The following is a 16,673-nucleotide window of genomic DNA, read 5'->3' as shown; positions in this document are numbered from 1 at the left end:
GATGTGACTTGCCAAAAAGCTCCAGTTTTGACTCATCTGTCCAAAGGCCATTCTCCCAGAAGGATTGTGGCTTGTCAATATGCATTTTAGCAAATACCAGTCTGGCTTTTTTATGTTCTTCTTTCAAAAGTGGAGTCCTCCTGGGTCTTCTTCCATGGAGCCCACTTTCGCTCAAAAAGCGATGGATGGTGCGATCAGAAACTGACGTACCTTCACCTTGGAGTTCAGCTTGTATCTCTTTGGCAGTTATCCTTGGTTCTTTTTCTACCATTCGCACTATCCTTCTGTTCAATCTGGGGTCGATTTTCCTCTTGCGGCCGCGCCCAGGGAGGTTGGCTACAGTTCCATGGACCTTAAACTTCTTAATAATATTTGCAACTGTTGTCACAGGAACATCAAGCTGCTTGGAGATGGTCTTGTAGCCTTTACCTTTACAATGCTTGTCTATTATTTTCTTTCTGATCTCCTCAGACAACTCTCTCCTTTGCTTTCTCTGCTCCATGTTCAGTGTGGTGTACACAATGATACCAAACAGCACAGTGACTACTTTTCTCCATTTAAATAGGCTGAATGACTGATTACAATATTGGAGACATGTGTGATACTAATTAAAGAAACTAATTAGTTTGAAATATCACTATAATCCAATTATTTATTATCTTTTCTAAGGGGTACCAACAAATGTGTCCAGGCCATTTTAGAATATCTTTGTAGAATAAGCAATAATTCATCTCTTTTCACAGCTTCTTTGCTTTATTCTATGACATACCAAAGGCATGCAAGTATACTTGATAAAATAGCTTTTAATTTCATCACTTTTCCGGAGGAATGAAGCATTATTTCAATGAGCTGTAAGGGTACCAACAAATTTGAGCACGTCTGTATGTGTAAATGTTTTGATGTTTCTGTGCTGCAAGCACAATAAAACACATATGAAAATGAATCTTCTGTAAAAGTAAGCAGCATTATTTAGATGGCCTAGGTTTTGGAGTGGTTTTCGTAAATGTATTTAGCCCAAGCTGTGCCAACCACTGAGTTTCTGCCAAAGACGTTTACTAAGCCCCGTAGTTCTCGTAGACCTAAATAGATCCTCACTGCTAACTCTCTTGACTGCTCTGTCACAAAACAGCTTCCTCCCTGAAGAAGTTTACTAAGCCCCTCTCCCATTCTGGTAGATCCTCACTGTTAACTCTCTTGACTCATTCTCGTAGATCCTGACTGCTAACTCTCTTGACTGCTCTGTCACGAAACAGCTTCCTCCCTGAGTGGGAACAAGGACTCCATCTACAGTCTTGCCATGAATCAGATGGGAACAGTAATTGTTTCTGGGTCCACAGAGAAGGTTGGTTTCTTTTCAGCTTCTTCATTTTAAACTGGCATTAGACGTTATAGACCAGGTTTAACAGGTATAATACATTTATAGTTTAGGACCTGAATGGACATTTCATTCATTTAGTTTAACGACTGAGAACATGGCTGGAACAAAGACCTGGTCAGAAATCACCCGATCAGGGAGTTGTCCCTACCTGATTTAAAACCTAAATTGTCAAACAGTGTTGGCAGTAATCCTGTTTGGAAATATTTCTGTTAAAAACAATGTAAATGTTTGATGCAGCTGGTTTTGTTTTCGTTTTAAGACATTTTAAAGAAATCATGCAGCTCTATGCAATGTGTTCAATCAAATTACCGGAAGCAAACTAAACCAGCTGCCAGGTTCCTAAATGCAGTGTAAAAGAAGTGCATCAATCAGGCAGACTTTGCTGTATTTATTTTTAAGTGCTAAATAATATGTAGACATGTAGACACTATTCTTTCAGAAATGGGGATTTTCACAGGAAACTACATATTGTGTACATTTCACGGAATCGTGAAATCCATAATAATCGTGAAAAAAATACAGCCTTAAGCATGAGTATTACCTAGTGTTATACAAAGATAACCCTTGCGTACAGTATGTGTAAAGAACATAGAGTGTAGTACATTTACATTGATCTCTTGCTTGCTGAAACAACAGGTTCTGCGAGTGTGGGACCCACGGACCTGTGCAAAGCTAATGAAGCTGAAAGGACACACAGACAATGTAAAGTCTTTGTTATTAAACAGAGATGGAACACAGGTGAGTCTCTGAGAGAACCGTGCAGGTAGATTGACATGTCCACATTTTAACTAATTCTATGTACTGTGCACCAGCTTCATGTTATAACCAGATACAGGTTTGTTTATTTATTTTATTTATTTATTTTTTAAAGAGAACTTTCTTTTGGTTTTTAAAAAAAGTGAAGCTTGCACAAGCATGTGCTTTATGTTAAATAACAAACTTTTCCTGCATTTAGTGATCCTGAATGGATTTCCTTTTCCATATAATCCTGTGTACTTTTGTACTGTTTCTCATGGACATAAGAATGGATTTCTTTTTCCGTATAATCCTCATCGACATATGTCACTCCTCTTGGAGCTGGTACCAGTGTACACAGGAGTGTTAAAGAGAATAGAGCAGGTGGAGAAGCCCCAGCTGGTCTTTGATATATCAAATGCACCCAGAAAGTTGTGGTCACTTTACTGTTTTTACTGTCCTGAAAGTGAAATCTTACTATTTAAATGTGTTTGTTGACGGTCAGAACACAAGTGCAAAATCCAAACGCAAAATCAAAAATATTATGGTATGGTTGTTATTCATATCAAATGTAGTACATTCTTAACTGTCAACATCAGGACAGAGTCACCGTAGTACACGTGAGCAGAGAAGGATGTACAGTAGTTACTGAACAATAGACCTGCTGCTTGTACCCTGCAGAGATTGTCTCTGACTCTACAGTCATGCCAATAAACAAGCTATATGCACACAAGTCTGCTATTACAGCACGCTGGTAGGGTTGTCTTTTGATCCAGAGCCACACTGTTCTCTGCCATTCAATGTCAAGCTGCCACTCTACATATAGAGATACATGAACTGTGGCTGCCTGGGCTCCCTTGTGGTTGAATGTTCTTTTTTTATATTGCTTAGTTTGTGTGATGAAGGAGCTCATCATCACCCTCGTAAAGATGGCCTGTTTAAATGGAAAACTGGACTTTGAAACTGTGTAAATGGTTCTTTACATATCTATAAAATTCCACACTTGCTGACAATGATGCTTAACTGAATAATCTAATTTTCAAACAAAAGTTAAAAGAACACAATGTGCTTACCTGAGTGTGGAACCACAGCTGGGAAATGTATTTTGCTGTATATAGTTTTGTGTTGATTTCTCCATGTTGGTGCCTCATTAATGAATTGCTGTTGTTCACTGCAACGCACAGTCTGCTGCTCTCCTTCTTGCCCCCGCCGTGCTTTGGTCATATTGCTCCCCTTCACAGTCTGATTGTGATTTCTTTAGTTTGTTTAAAAGCAATTGAGCACTGTATGCTGCAGGAAGTATGTGCCAGCCTTGCTAAAATACCTAAAAACAAAGTTTGTACTGTAATAGTACGTTGCACTTATAATGGCAGGGCTGTGGCAGGCACTGGTTGTCCCTATGACTGAAATGTCTCTTCGCTGTGGTGCAGTGTTTATCAGGCAGCTCCGATGGGACAATCCGCTTGTGGTCCCTGGGCCAGCAGAGATGTATAGCCACGTACCGAGTCCACGATGAAGGGGTCTGGGCTCTGCAGGTCAACGAGGCCTTCACCCACGTTTACTCGGGAGGACGGGACAGGAAGATCTACTGCACAGACCTGCGCAATCCAGACATCAGGGTGCTCATCTGTGAGGAAAAGGCATCGGTTCTGAAGGTAAGGAGCTCTCTGAGCTCTGGGAAGATGGGTGCTCTTAGACAAGCCTGACGCCTTCTCTCTGGTCCAGTTCAAGCACGGTAACCGATGTTCATTTCAGAGACCTGGTATTGATTGTACTAAATCTAATGCCAGGCACGAGAAACTGTTTTTAGAAGGCAAGCAAGGCTTTTTAGCGTTTAATCGCACAAAATGCAGTAGCTGTAATAGATACATTTCTGTTAATTGATTCATCAAATTTGTGAGTTCATTAAATAAACACCATGAATCGGTTTTAAAAAATATATATTAATACATTTGCTGAAACAGCAATATAAGTGTTTAGTAGCTGAATAATTTTGGTTACTATTCATACAATTTCATATACAGGACTTCAGACGTGAATAATTCATAAATTAATCACTTGCATACTTTAATAATTGATCAGAACACTTAAAAGCTAAAAAAAACTGAAACATAACCTTTTCTCAGATTGCTGTATCACCTGTTGTCGTACTGTAGGCCCTTTCCCAATTTCCCAAAATCCAAATTATTTGTCCTAGAATTACAACTGGCCTCACACCCACCACCCCCCCGTCAAAAAAAAAAATATCTGAATTGTGTCTTCCTTTGGTATCTTCATTCTGCTCTTGTTGTTTAGATGGAACTGGACAGATCTGCGGACCCCCCTCCAGCTATCTGGGTGTCCACCACAAAGTCCTCCGTAAACAAATGGGTAAGTACAGAGACGTTCTTAACCCATTAAGTGCCATTGTCCTCCTTTTAAGCAAGGCTACTTTGTTTGGAACATTTTTAACTGGCATCTACCAGGTACTTTCATTTTCTCTTATTACGATAGCTCACTCTCATTTGTGTTCATTGTTCATTTTTCTTTAGTCCCTGAAAGGTATTCACAATTTCCGAGCATCTGGTGAATATGACAATGACTGTAGCGCTCCCCTGACACCACTGTGCACACAACCTGAACAAGTGATCAAAGGTGAGCTGTCTGAATTGCGTTACACTGACCCAGGATTCAACATGTATACATTACACAACATCCCCACTGTCTATAGTGGAGAGGTCACAGTTAAATGAATGGCTTCCAAGGCAGTCTGTCTATGAAGTCAATTAAAGGGGCAGTTGGATCTGACAGCTGTCTAGGGCTGCTAGATTAAGCCTGGAAGAATTAACCCAGTCCCTCGAGAGCTTGAAGTCAGATGAATTTATCAGCAAAACCACCTGAAATCAAGGTCTCCTAGGGAGTAGAGTCCTGGGATAATAGATGACATTCAGTGGCATCAGTCACCTAGTTGAAACAGTTTACTGTACAGTTACTAATCACAAACAAATATGCCATAGGTATTGGACTGTATTATCCAATGTAATTTAATAACATGAGTTACCATCTTGTCAGACTCGCATCTTTACTTCCAGTTATCTACACTGGAAACTCTAGAATGCTTTAGTCAGTTTCAAATGCAGAATTATATTTGACATACAGTTTAAACGTGTTGGAGACAAATTGGAAGTGCAGAGCTGAGGATTTTTATGAAATGTTCTTTTTTTGTTTGTCCACTAGGGGGAGCTAGTATTATTCAGTGCCACATCCTGAATGATAAGAGACACATACTTACCAAAGACACCAACAACAATGTGGCATATTGGGATGTACTTAAGGTGATTATGATGCGGTTCTCTTCATCGGGTTTTGGATTTACAGAGTCGTGGAAGCATGTTGTAACTCGGCATTTGTTTTTTTAAACAGGCCTGCAAGGGAGAAGATCTGGGAAAGATAGAATTTGATGAAGAAATTAAAAAACAGTTCAAAATGGTGTATGTGCCAAACTGGTTCTCAGTAGACCTGAAAACTGGGGTGAGTCTTGGTGTTTCCTCTATATAGTTAAAACTGTGTTGTAGCATGAATTGCAAGCTACTGTAAATACCCCAAATATGATTTATTTACTAACAGTGCTGAATGGCTGGGTAGCATTTGCTCTCCCTTTTAACCAAAAAATAATTTTCCTAAGTGTTGAGTGCCAAGACTGGTACAATATTCAATGTAGTGTAGTCCTTGGCAGTCCTGAGCGAGAAGCCTGTTTTTGAGGGTAAAATGAAGAGACAGCGTCACACCCACTCTGCATTGCTAGTAAGTGGATCATATTTGGGGTATCACAGCACTTGTGGGAGGGACTGTTCATTAAAATCTCTTGCATGTTTTTAAAGAGGAGATGATTTTCTATTCAGAGATACCCGGGTATTTAGTAAGTGAGGGGTCTGAGTGAGGAAAGACAGACAGTACAATCCCAGGTAGGCTTGGTGCTCCAGGGGTTAAAGAACAGGGCTTGATACCAGGAGGTTCCTGATTCAAATCCCAGCTCAACCACTGACTACCTGTGTGTGAGCCTGAGCAAGTCACTTAACCTCCTTGTGCTCTGTCCTTCAGATGAGACTTAAAACCCAGGTCCTATTGGAAGTGACTCTGCAGCACCCCCTAGTCTCTTAAGTCATTTTGGATAAAAGCAACTGCTAAGTAATAATAATAATCCCCACCCCTGGTGTTGCAGTAAATCCTTTGTTGTTTCCACACTTTTGAACACTACTGTAAGTGTAACTGTTAGTGCATTGCTAGTTAAAGGGTTCTCTTTGTTATGCAGCTGAGGTTAAAGCAAGGCTGTTATCAAGCACTTCTGGGTTTAGCTGTGACCCATGTCCTGCTGGACTGTATTCGATTGTCTTGTATTGGATTTATTTTATAGATGCTGACAATCACTTTGGATGAGAGCGACTGTTTTGCTGCCTGGGTGTCTGCTAAGGATGCTGGGTTTACCAGTCCAGATGGTTCAGATCCCAAACGTAAGTCATGATAGAGCCAGCGCTACCCCCGGCACTGCAGCTTGCACGCCACTTAATACTGCTGATATTTCATGAATCATTCCAGGTGCCAGCTTCAGTGTTTCAATATGGAAACTCCTCAGGCACAATTTAACAGCAACCTTCACTGTGACCTGTGACCAGTAGAAATTATGACCACTGCTACATTGTTTGTAACTTCTGGATATATAAATTTATGTTTTCCCCCCAAAACCATTCGATCTGATATGACATATTGTTCCTGCTAATCTCTCAAGTCGTTTGATATAAATAAATACAAGATTGCATCACTTTGTTCTATTACGCAACCTATTCAAAAGTGCTACAGGGTACTGCTCATGTGTTTCCCTAGCTGGCAGATAGGCTGGTTAATTCCACTAGGTATTCAGCTGATACATAGTTCCTGTGTCCCAGACACCAGGAACAATGCTTCCCATTGTGGGAAAATAATAGATTTCCACTTGGCTAAGTATAGGGAAGCGTCTGGTTTGAGCTGAGAAGATAATTACATGGTGTGCTGGTAGAATAGAAAGCTTGGAGAAGCCTCCTGCTATGAGCAGAATACTTGATTATCACCCCGGTCACAGGGGTTCTGGCTCTAGAATTGATTTATTGGTTTGTGCCCATGTTTACAGAACAGGTACAGTCACAGCTCTGCAGTGCAACAGCAGAAGAACTTAGATACTCTTAGATAAAGGGAGACAAGTCGGCAAAATCTACGGGTTGTCGTTCCAGCAAAAGCTGGTGATCAAACAAACGTGCTTCCTTTACCACAGGGGCCACTTCAGCAAGCAATGTCCCTCTGTTTTAACCAGCTGGACTGGAAACTAGAGATGTGCAGGTCATTCAAAAGACTTTTGAGATTGGTGGCAATCCCAAAAAATATCTATTAACCAGGGGCTGGTTTCACAAAGCAGTTCTAGGTAGCAGTCTGCTAAATCCAATTCACTTCCATAATAAAATGAAAATAAAAACACATTTATCCTTTATTCATATAGACTTGCTGAGTGGATTTCTACTAAGCTTTATCGTATCTTAAAATTAGTGTTTTTCTAAGCAGGTAATACTAAGATATCTTGCTGGCTAGCAGCCTGCTAAGTGCTGGCAGTGCTTTGTGAAACTGGCCCCAGAAGATCAGTGTGTGCAAAGAATCCTATTGGAGCCATTGATTGAAATGGTGCATACAACCACATGTCTTTCCTTCTTTAGTAAACCTGGGCGGGCTGTTGCTTCAAGCTTTGTTGGAATACTGGCCAAGAACACATATCAACCAAGCGGATGAAGAAGAAAATGAAATAAACCACGGTGTGTATCTTCAGTTCCTCCTGTTTGTTTAGAATATGCCATGCTGTACAGCAGATATATGACATGATCCTGTCGAGCTTCATCTGTTTTTAGTTCAATGATGACAGTTTTCTATACTATGTATGAGTCTTCAATCAGTTCTGCCTCCGCACTTCCTGCTGTGAATATCTTATAAATAATTTAAGCTGGCAACTTCCAAGTATTGTTTTAACTCCTCTGGAAAAATCTAACGGCAGCTTTGAGCTGTGAGCTAGAATGGCTGTTGTGTGACTTTTTTTGGTTTTCGGATGATAAAGACCTAAAACTTTGAGTTATTGGCTTCATGCTCGCTACACAATACATATTCGTATTCTGTGATCACACTGTCACGTTCGATAGTGGGTGTCATTACCAGTGTTCATTGACAGGTGACCCTTTTACTACTGCATTGCTTGACATGCAGGCCCTCTCAGTCATACACACCACATGCTTTGTCATAGTCTTACAGTTGGTATGCAGCTGTATTCTACGACTCCAGTTTGTTACTGGTGGTGTCCGGTCAACATTAACCATTTCAGTGCCACATTCTTGTAACCTCTGAACATATTATTGATACAGAGCACTTGCTTTAATTGCCTTTACAAGCTGTATACAACTGTTGTCTCAGTAAAGTTCCAATGAAGGTGGTGTCCACTGTAGAAATCAGCCTTTTCACTGCTACATTGTTTGTAAACTCTAGACAAATCAATGATCCAGATCTTTCACATTTCCATATTCCTCATGTTTTGAAGCTATTCAGCCATTCTGTCTGATATGACATACTTGGTGCGACCTGGAATGCTTTGTTTTTGTTCACAAAAACTCCTGTTTCTAGGTGTTTGGTGGTGTTAGTAGTGTATGGTGCTAGTGTCGTTTCATATCGGGTGTTTATTTGTGTATCTTGGTTTGCATGCAGGTGATGTGGTTCCCGGTTCCCTGATTGAACCGTTCAGTCAGTATAACCACTGCTTTGTTTTCATATATACATGTTTTGTAGTTAACGGTGAACAGGAACCCCGAATACAGAAAGGAAATGGGTATTTCCAGGTGCCGCCCCACACGCCGGTCATCTTTGGTGAAGCAGGGGGGAGGACTCTGTTCAGGTTAGTAACCTGGCCCTGCTCCAGCATTACTGACACCTGAAGCAGGGTTTCTACCTTACTGGATAGCAATGACCAGCACCTTTAACAACCAACCAGCACCTTTCATAACCAACCAGCACCTTTCACAAACCAGCTCTGTACACAGCATCAACACCTTTCACAACCAACCAGCACCTTTCACAACCAACCAGCTCTGTACACAGCATCAACACCTTTCACAACAAACCAGCACCTTTCACAACCAACCAGCACCTTTCACAAACCAGCTCTGTACACAGCATCAGCACCTTTCACAACCAACCAGCACCTTTCATAACCAACCAGCACCTTTCACAAACCAGCTCTGTACACAGCATCAGCACCTTTCACAACCAACCAGCACCTTTCACAACCAACCAGCACCTTTCACAACCAACCAGCACCTTTCACAAACCAGCTCTGTACACAGCATCAGCACCTTTCACAACCAACCAGCACCTTTCACAAACCAGCTCTGTACACAGCATCAGCACCTTTCACAACCAACCAGCACCTTTCACAAACCAGCTCTGTACACATCATCAGCACTTTTCACAACCAACCAGCACCTTTCACAACCAACCAGCACCTTTCACAACCAACCAGCACCTTTCACAACCAACCAGCACCTTTCACAAACCAGCTCTGTACACAGCATCAGCACCTTTCACAACCAACCAGCACCTTTCACAAACCAGCTCTGTACACATCATCATCAGCACTTTTCACAACCAACCAGCACCTTTCACAACCAACCAGCACCTTTCACAACCAACCAGCACCTTTCACAACCAACCAGCACCTTTCACAACCAACCAGCACCTTTCACAACCAACCAGCACCTTTCATAACCAACCAGCACCTTTCACAAACCAGCTCTGTACACAGCATCAACACCTTTCACAACCAACCAGCACCTTTCACAACCAACCAGCTCTGTACACAGCATCAACACCTTTCACAACAAACCAGCACCTTTCACAACCAACCAGCACCTTTCACAAACCAGCTCTGTACACAGCATCAGCACCTTTCACAACCAACCAGCACCTTTCATAACCAACCAGCACCTTTCACAAACCAGCTCTGTACACAGCATCAGCACCTTTCACAACCAACCAGCACCTTTCACAACCAACCAGCACCTTTCACAACCAACCAGCACCTTTCACAAACCAGCTCTGTACACAGCATCAGCACCTTTCACAACCAACCAGCACCTTTCACAAACCAGCTCTGTACACAGCATCAGCACCTTTCACAACCAACCAGCACCTTTCACAAACCAGCTCTGTACACATCATCAGCACTTTTCACAACCAACCAGCACCTTTCACAACCAACCAGCACCTTTCACAACCAACCAGCACCTTTCACAACCAACCAGCACCTTTCACAAACCAGCTCTGTACACAGCATCAGCACCTTTCACAACCAACCAGCACCTTTCACAAACCAGCTCTGTACACATCATCATCAGCACTTTTCACAACCAACCAGCACCTTTCACAACCAACCAGCACCTTTCACAACCAACCAGCACCTTTCACAACCAACCAGCACCTTTCACAACCAACCAGCACCTTTCACAACCAACCAGCACCTTTCACAACCAACCAGCACCTTTCACAAACCAGCTCTGTACACAGCATCAGCACCTTTCACAACCAACCAGCACCTTTCACAAACCAGCTCTGTACACATCATCAGCACTTTTCACAACCAACCAGCACCTTTCACAACCAACCAGCACCTTTCACAACCAACCAGCACCTTTCACAACCAACCAGCACCTTTCACAAACCAGCTCTGTACACAGCATCAGCACCTTTCACAACCAACCAGCACCTTTCACAACCAACCAGCACCTTTCACAAACCAGCTCTGTACACAGCATCAGCACCTTTCACAACCAACCAGCACCTTTCACAAGCAACCAGCTCTGTACACAGCATCAGCACCTTTCACAAGCAACCAGCTCTGTACACAGCATCAGCATCATTCACAAACAACCAGCACCTTTCACAACCAACCAGCTCTGTACACAGCATCAGCACCTTTCACAACCAACCAGCACCTTTCATAACCAACCAGCACCTTTCACAAACCAGCTCTGTACACAACATCAGCACCTTTAACAACCAACCAGCACCTTTCATAAAACAACCAGCTCTGTACACAGCATCAGCACCTTTCACAACCAACCAGCACCTTTCACAAGCAACCAGCTCTGTACACAGCATCAGCACCTTTCACAACCAACCAGCACCTTTCACAAACCAGCTCTGTACACAGCATCAGCACCTTTCACAAGCAACCAGCACCTTTCACAAGCAACCAGCACCTTTCACAACCAACCAGCACCTTTCACAACCAACCAGCACCTTTCACAAACCAGCTCTGTACACAGCATCAGCACCTTTCACAACCAACCAGCACCTTTCATAACCAACCAGCACCTTTCACAAACCAGCTCTGTACACAGCATCAGCACCTTTCACAACCAACCAGCACCTTTCACAACCAACCAGCACCTTTCACAACCAACCAGCACCTTTCACAAACCAGCTCTGTACACAACATCAGCATCTTTCACAAGCAACCAGCTCTGTACACAGCATCAGCACCTTTCACAACCAACCAGTATCTTTCACAAACCAGCTCTGTACACAGCATCAGCACCTTTCACAAACAACCAGCACCTTTCACAAGCAACCAGCTCTGTACACAGCATCAGCACCTTTCACAACCAACCAGTATCTTTCACAAACCAGCTCTGTACACAACATCAGCACCTTTCACAACCAACCAGCTCTGTACACAGCATCAGCACCATTCACAACCAACCAGCTCTACACAGCATCAGTGAGCAATATCAAGGGGGTAAAGGGCAAGTATTGGGATACTGTGGAAATCTTATTGTAAAGATTGGTGCTCATGTAACTGTTGTAGACTTTATATAGAAACCAACAGCGGTTTAAAAGAGCTTCATGAATATTAGACTGTGTTTCATTCAGGAGTTAACATCATTTTAGCCAACTAAATAATCCCATGACTCGTAGCCATTGTTCACATTTCCATTACATACATGGGCCATAAATGTGCAGTTTTTATAGAAGCCCCCTTTTCAACAATCATTTATTTTCATTTTAAAACGTCTGTTTCTGCATTTTTTTACTCTCTTGTTCATTTCCCCAGCAGTGTGTTCTGGGTCAAAGCATTGGTTATTGACAGGAAACAAGCCATTGAAGGGGTGGGACAATTTTCACTCTCCCGGTGCAGTGAGTCAGGAAGTGCAAGACAATCTAGAAACATGGCTTGAAAACCAAGCATTTTCTTGAACCTAGAGAAATACCAGATACAGGCTTTTAAAATGGAAATTCATGTTTGCTAAAAGACGTGTTTCAATTCAAACTTCTTCTTTTAGACCTATATAATGAATGGCTGTGACAGACGAGAGGAATGCAGAGCTGGTTATTTAGTTAGTTATTTCAAAGCTTTGTGAAAAGGGCCCAGTATTGGGAAGCAGGCCCTCCCAGTACTTGTTTGAGGGGAGTGTATGGGGTCAATAAAGGTTAAACAAATTTCTGAGCACACTTGAGAACACTGTGCTCCAGCACAGCTGCAAGGTGAGAGGATGTTTTCAAACTCAGCCAACCCAGGACACAGAGGAACAAGGAATTGATAAAGTGGGGTACATTGGACCTTGTGTAGAAGAAATATGTTAGGAAAACAGAGTGTAAGCAGCGTTCACAAAGTTCAGCTTCACACACACACAGTTAGGCAAGATATTTAAGACAGGCACTTGAGAGTGCGAGTGAGAAAAGCAACCTGAATCCTCTCCTGACGACAGACCATCTCTGTACCTGAGCTTTCTCCAGGAACATTAGGTAGCTGATCATGATCTGATTTCTGTTTATAACTCGGTGCTACATTGTTGTGTCTAATGATAATGTTTAAGCTACATGCGTGTAACTTTTGAATATTGGAATCAATACATGGAAACTTACTAGCATAGCAATTGGTACAATTGGTATTGTGTGCACTCGATTACAGACATCAAATTAGTTTCCTTACAGGAGTGTAGTTCAGTATTTTTGTAGCACTGTCATGTAACACTATAACATTCTACTGAAAAAATGGGTGAATAGAGGGATTCACATTTCTTTTTATTTGTATGCTTCCTCTCTCAGATTACTGTGTCGAGATTCAGGGGGTGAAACAGAGTCCATGCTTCTCAACGAGACTGTTCCACAGTGGGTTATTGACATCACTGTGGATGTAAGTACACCTCTATTGCTAGAGTCAATCCCATGATTGCTGTTTAATGATAGATCACTAGTTTGTTTTATATATAAAGCTTTTTTGGGCAACTACAGTATCTGTAGGCGACATCTACCAGCATGAGAAGAGTTCATGCAACAAAATCACAAACTTGGTTTGAATTTTTCATATGCTTTAGGTACATATCAAAACTAAATTGCATGCCGTGAAGTTAGCCCCCTAAAGAGCCTCAGTTGGATAGTAAGCTGTATATTAAAACTGCATCGAACTGTGGAGGTTCTCCTCAACATTATACATGCTGTTAATTCAGATGTAGATTTTGTGATCAGTGCCCTCATAATTGAATTGAAGAACTCAATTCTCTCTCTCTCTCTCTCTCTCTCTCTCTCTCTCTCTCTCTCTCTCTCTCTCTCTCTCTCTCTCTCTCTCTCTCTCTCTCTCGCCTCTTTTAACTTGCAGAAAAACATGCCTAAATTCAACAAAATCCCTTTCTACCTCCAACCTCATTCCTCTTCAGGGGCGAAGACATTAAAAAAGTAAGTTGGCTCAGTTGTCAGGACCCTTGTTTCTTCAGTTCAGGTGATGTGATTGAACAGGATGTATTGCTGGCTGTGCCCTGGTGAACAGGCTGGTTTTGTAAAGCATGGTGCTTGTTTGAAGCATTCGGATGATTGGCGGATTACCTTGTGCTGTAGGTGTAGGAACCTTTTCACTAAACTTTCAACCAAGTTATTTAAAGGCTAGTTTGATGATTACGTAGTTTTGTATTTATCTGTTGTTCTATTATGACAAGTTATAAATATTATCTACTTTTGATTAAAACAGATAGGGAAAGGTTTAGTTTTGTCATCGTTAAAATATCTGGAAGGAAATGTAGTTAATTAGTAGCATGCTAAAAAAAATAACAATGTCCTGCATTTATCTATAGGAAACTGATTCCTGCACCCCAGGTCATTTTATTTTACATTTAATACAACATTGTTTTTGATCAATGAACAGTCAGCAAGCTGGGAAGTGACTTGGCTGTCTGCTGCGGCATTGCTGAAGGCTGTTTTGTTTCACTGCTTTTAGGGATCGACTATCGGCTAGCGACATGCTGCAGGTCAGGAAGGTGATGGAACACGTGTACGAGAAGATTATCAACCTGGACAACGAGTCCCAGATAACCAGCGCCTCCAATAATGAAAAGCCTGGAGAGCAGGAGAAGGAGGAGGACATTGCCGTGCTGGCAGAGGAGAAGATTGAGCTGCTGTGTCAGGACCAGGTGTGTAGACATGCCCCATTTTTTCAAGATTCAGTTAGTGGCTGGATTTCATATGTACAGAAGCAGTGAGGTGTTCTGATAAACACACCTGTACTGTACATGAACATACCGATACTGTGTTAAAGGAACACATGTTTGTTACTGCAGGTTTTGGATCCGAACATGGACTTGAGAACAGTGAAGCATTTCATCTGGAAGAGTGGCGGAGACCTGACCCTCCATTACCGACAGAAATCTACGTGAATCAGGGAGGGCCAGGAGTTCCAACACCTGCTCATCCCCATCAGCCACCACCAGCCTGTACTGTTAATTAGCGTAGCGGTTCCCAGAGTAGCACCGTAGAAGCCCCACACAACCCTGTGTTAGCTGTGTGCTTCAATGAGCAGCCCTCTACAGACCAGTTCTAACTGTATCAAAAAGAGGAAGTCCCTTCATGCTGTAACATAGGAACATTACAGAGTATATAATGACATTTGAAATCACTGTTGTCTGAATCATAAGGACAGAGAAAATAAGAGGGGGGGGTTGTGCTGTGTACAGTGGATGGATTAAAAAATTAATATCCAGGAAAACCCTTTTTTTCTTTTTGAATTCCTAGTTGTCTGTCTTGTTTAGAAGGATAGAGAGCCTGATTTTACTAATATTGTTTGCAAGGCTCCATTTTCGTCGCTTGTATACATCAGCGTTCGCGTTGTGATTGATCGGTAAGCGCACACTTTCGTGTTTCGTTCTGGTTTTTGCAGTACATTCCAGAAGGCAGTACTTGTTTCTAACATTGTGTTCCTCACCCTGTTTTTGTCTTTTCATATTTGTGAGCGAATGAAGAATGTGGACATTCAGTAACAGGAAAAAGAAAACAATCCTGGCACGTTCTTTTATTGTATACAAGTAACGATGGGCAGTGACCTGGCATGTATCGCACCACCTCATCATTACTATTGAAATGCATTTATTCACTGTAGCAAGAACCGTAAAACAACCCCTTAAGCGCTGTAGACGGGGAGGGAACCGGACCTTCTTCGAACACACAACTTCTATGGCTTGCACTTTCTTTTAGAAGATAAAGCGCCACATAGACCTGTTTTCTTTTTGTAAATGATCTGTACCGAGGAACACATGAAAACCAAACATTTTTTCTTTTTTTTGAGACAAATACAAGTAAAGTTTATTATTTTCAATAAATCATTTGACTTTATTATAATTTGTGACTTTCTTTTGTAGTTTTCTGAGCACACTCCAATATGCATTCTTCTTATTATTTTTCAAATCTCTATCTATCTATATATATATTATAGCAGGATTGCAAGTGATTTTCTTCGTGGTGAGAATGCTGATTCCCACTCAGTCTGCTCTGGTAGCTCTTCGTGTAGAAAACATGTTGCCCTTGTTATTACCCATCTGCATTAGGGGGAGCTTGTCCATTATTTTATTTTGCATCTTTTGGAAAGCGAAACTGTCATTGGCAAAAATGAAGAGCTCAGTTTGTGTTTTTTGTTTATGAATTAAAGCAATACCATTTTAACTGCACTTTGCAAATTTAAAAGTCGGATGACAATGAAAGTTATTGAACTGCAGAATATAATAGATTAAAGCAAATATAGTATATTTCAACTTAAAGAAAAGTTATTTTCCTTTGTTTTTTGTCCAAAATAAATAAGAAGCACCTGTTGTTGTACAAGCTGTATATGAAGTTGAAATCTATGAGGAATATATAAAGCTGCCATATCTACAACCCCTGTATTATTTCTGCTCCCCGTGTTGATTGTAACTATATCTGTAGTATATTTTGGTTTAATATCTGCTAAATAAATTGACCAATATGTTTGCTTTTACATTTACACAGCCTTGGTTTATTTGTATTGACCTCAAATAGTTCAGTTCTGAATGTGTACAATCCATGTAGACTCTTCAAATCAGTGGTTTTGTCAATGGCAGCTGCAGTGTGCTGTGAAATTCCCAGTCTAATGCCACTGATAGTGGTGCCTGCAGTGTAGAAGGCAGGTGTTTCACGATTACTGCACTGAACACACTCCTAGTTGATGAACTTGATTTAAGCAACA

At 41.5% G+C, this 16,673-nt stretch overlaps 1 protein-coding gene across 1 annotated transcript in view; it reads left to right on the top strand.

Annotated features, from left to right (window-relative positions):
- Positions 1-16,451, top strand: part of LOC117395016 (WD repeat-containing protein 48) — a 29,153-nt gene extending 12,702 nt beyond the window's left edge. Inside the window, exons 6-19 of the mRNA XM_033993843.3 lie at positions 1,254-1,342; positions 2,015-2,116; positions 3,544-3,768; positions 4,409-4,483; positions 4,645-4,747; positions 5,330-5,427; positions 5,516-5,623; positions 6,507-6,603; positions 7,831-7,926; positions 8,942-9,047; positions 13,259-13,346; positions 13,809-13,885; positions 14,421-14,613; positions 14,761-16,451. Of these exons, the coding sequence (XP_033849734.1) occupies positions 1,254-1,342; positions 2,015-2,116; positions 3,544-3,768; positions 4,409-4,483; positions 4,645-4,747; positions 5,330-5,427; positions 5,516-5,623; positions 6,507-6,603; positions 7,831-7,926; positions 8,942-9,047; positions 13,259-13,346; positions 13,809-13,885; positions 14,421-14,613; positions 14,761-14,856 (1,553 nt within the window). The 3' untranslated portion in view covers positions 14,857-16,451. The remainder of the gene's footprint in view (positions 1-1,253; positions 1,343-2,014; positions 2,117-3,543; positions 3,769-4,408; positions 4,484-4,644; positions 4,748-5,329; positions 5,428-5,515; positions 5,624-6,506; positions 6,604-7,830; positions 7,927-8,941; positions 9,048-13,258; positions 13,347-13,808; positions 13,886-14,420; positions 14,614-14,760) is intronic.
- The last annotated feature ends 222 nt before the right edge of the window (positions 16,452-16,673 follow it).

Source organism: Acipenser ruthenus, chromosome 3 (genome assembly GCF_902713425.1).
Source record: "Acipenser ruthenus chromosome 3, fAciRut3.2 maternal haplotype, whole genome shotgun sequence".
Lineage (NCBI taxonomy): Eukaryota > Metazoa > Chordata > Actinopteri > Acipenseriformes > Acipenseridae > Acipenser > Acipenser ruthenus.
Note: the sequence above shows the minus strand (reverse complement) of the source record. Positions and strands in the feature narration are given on the sequence as shown.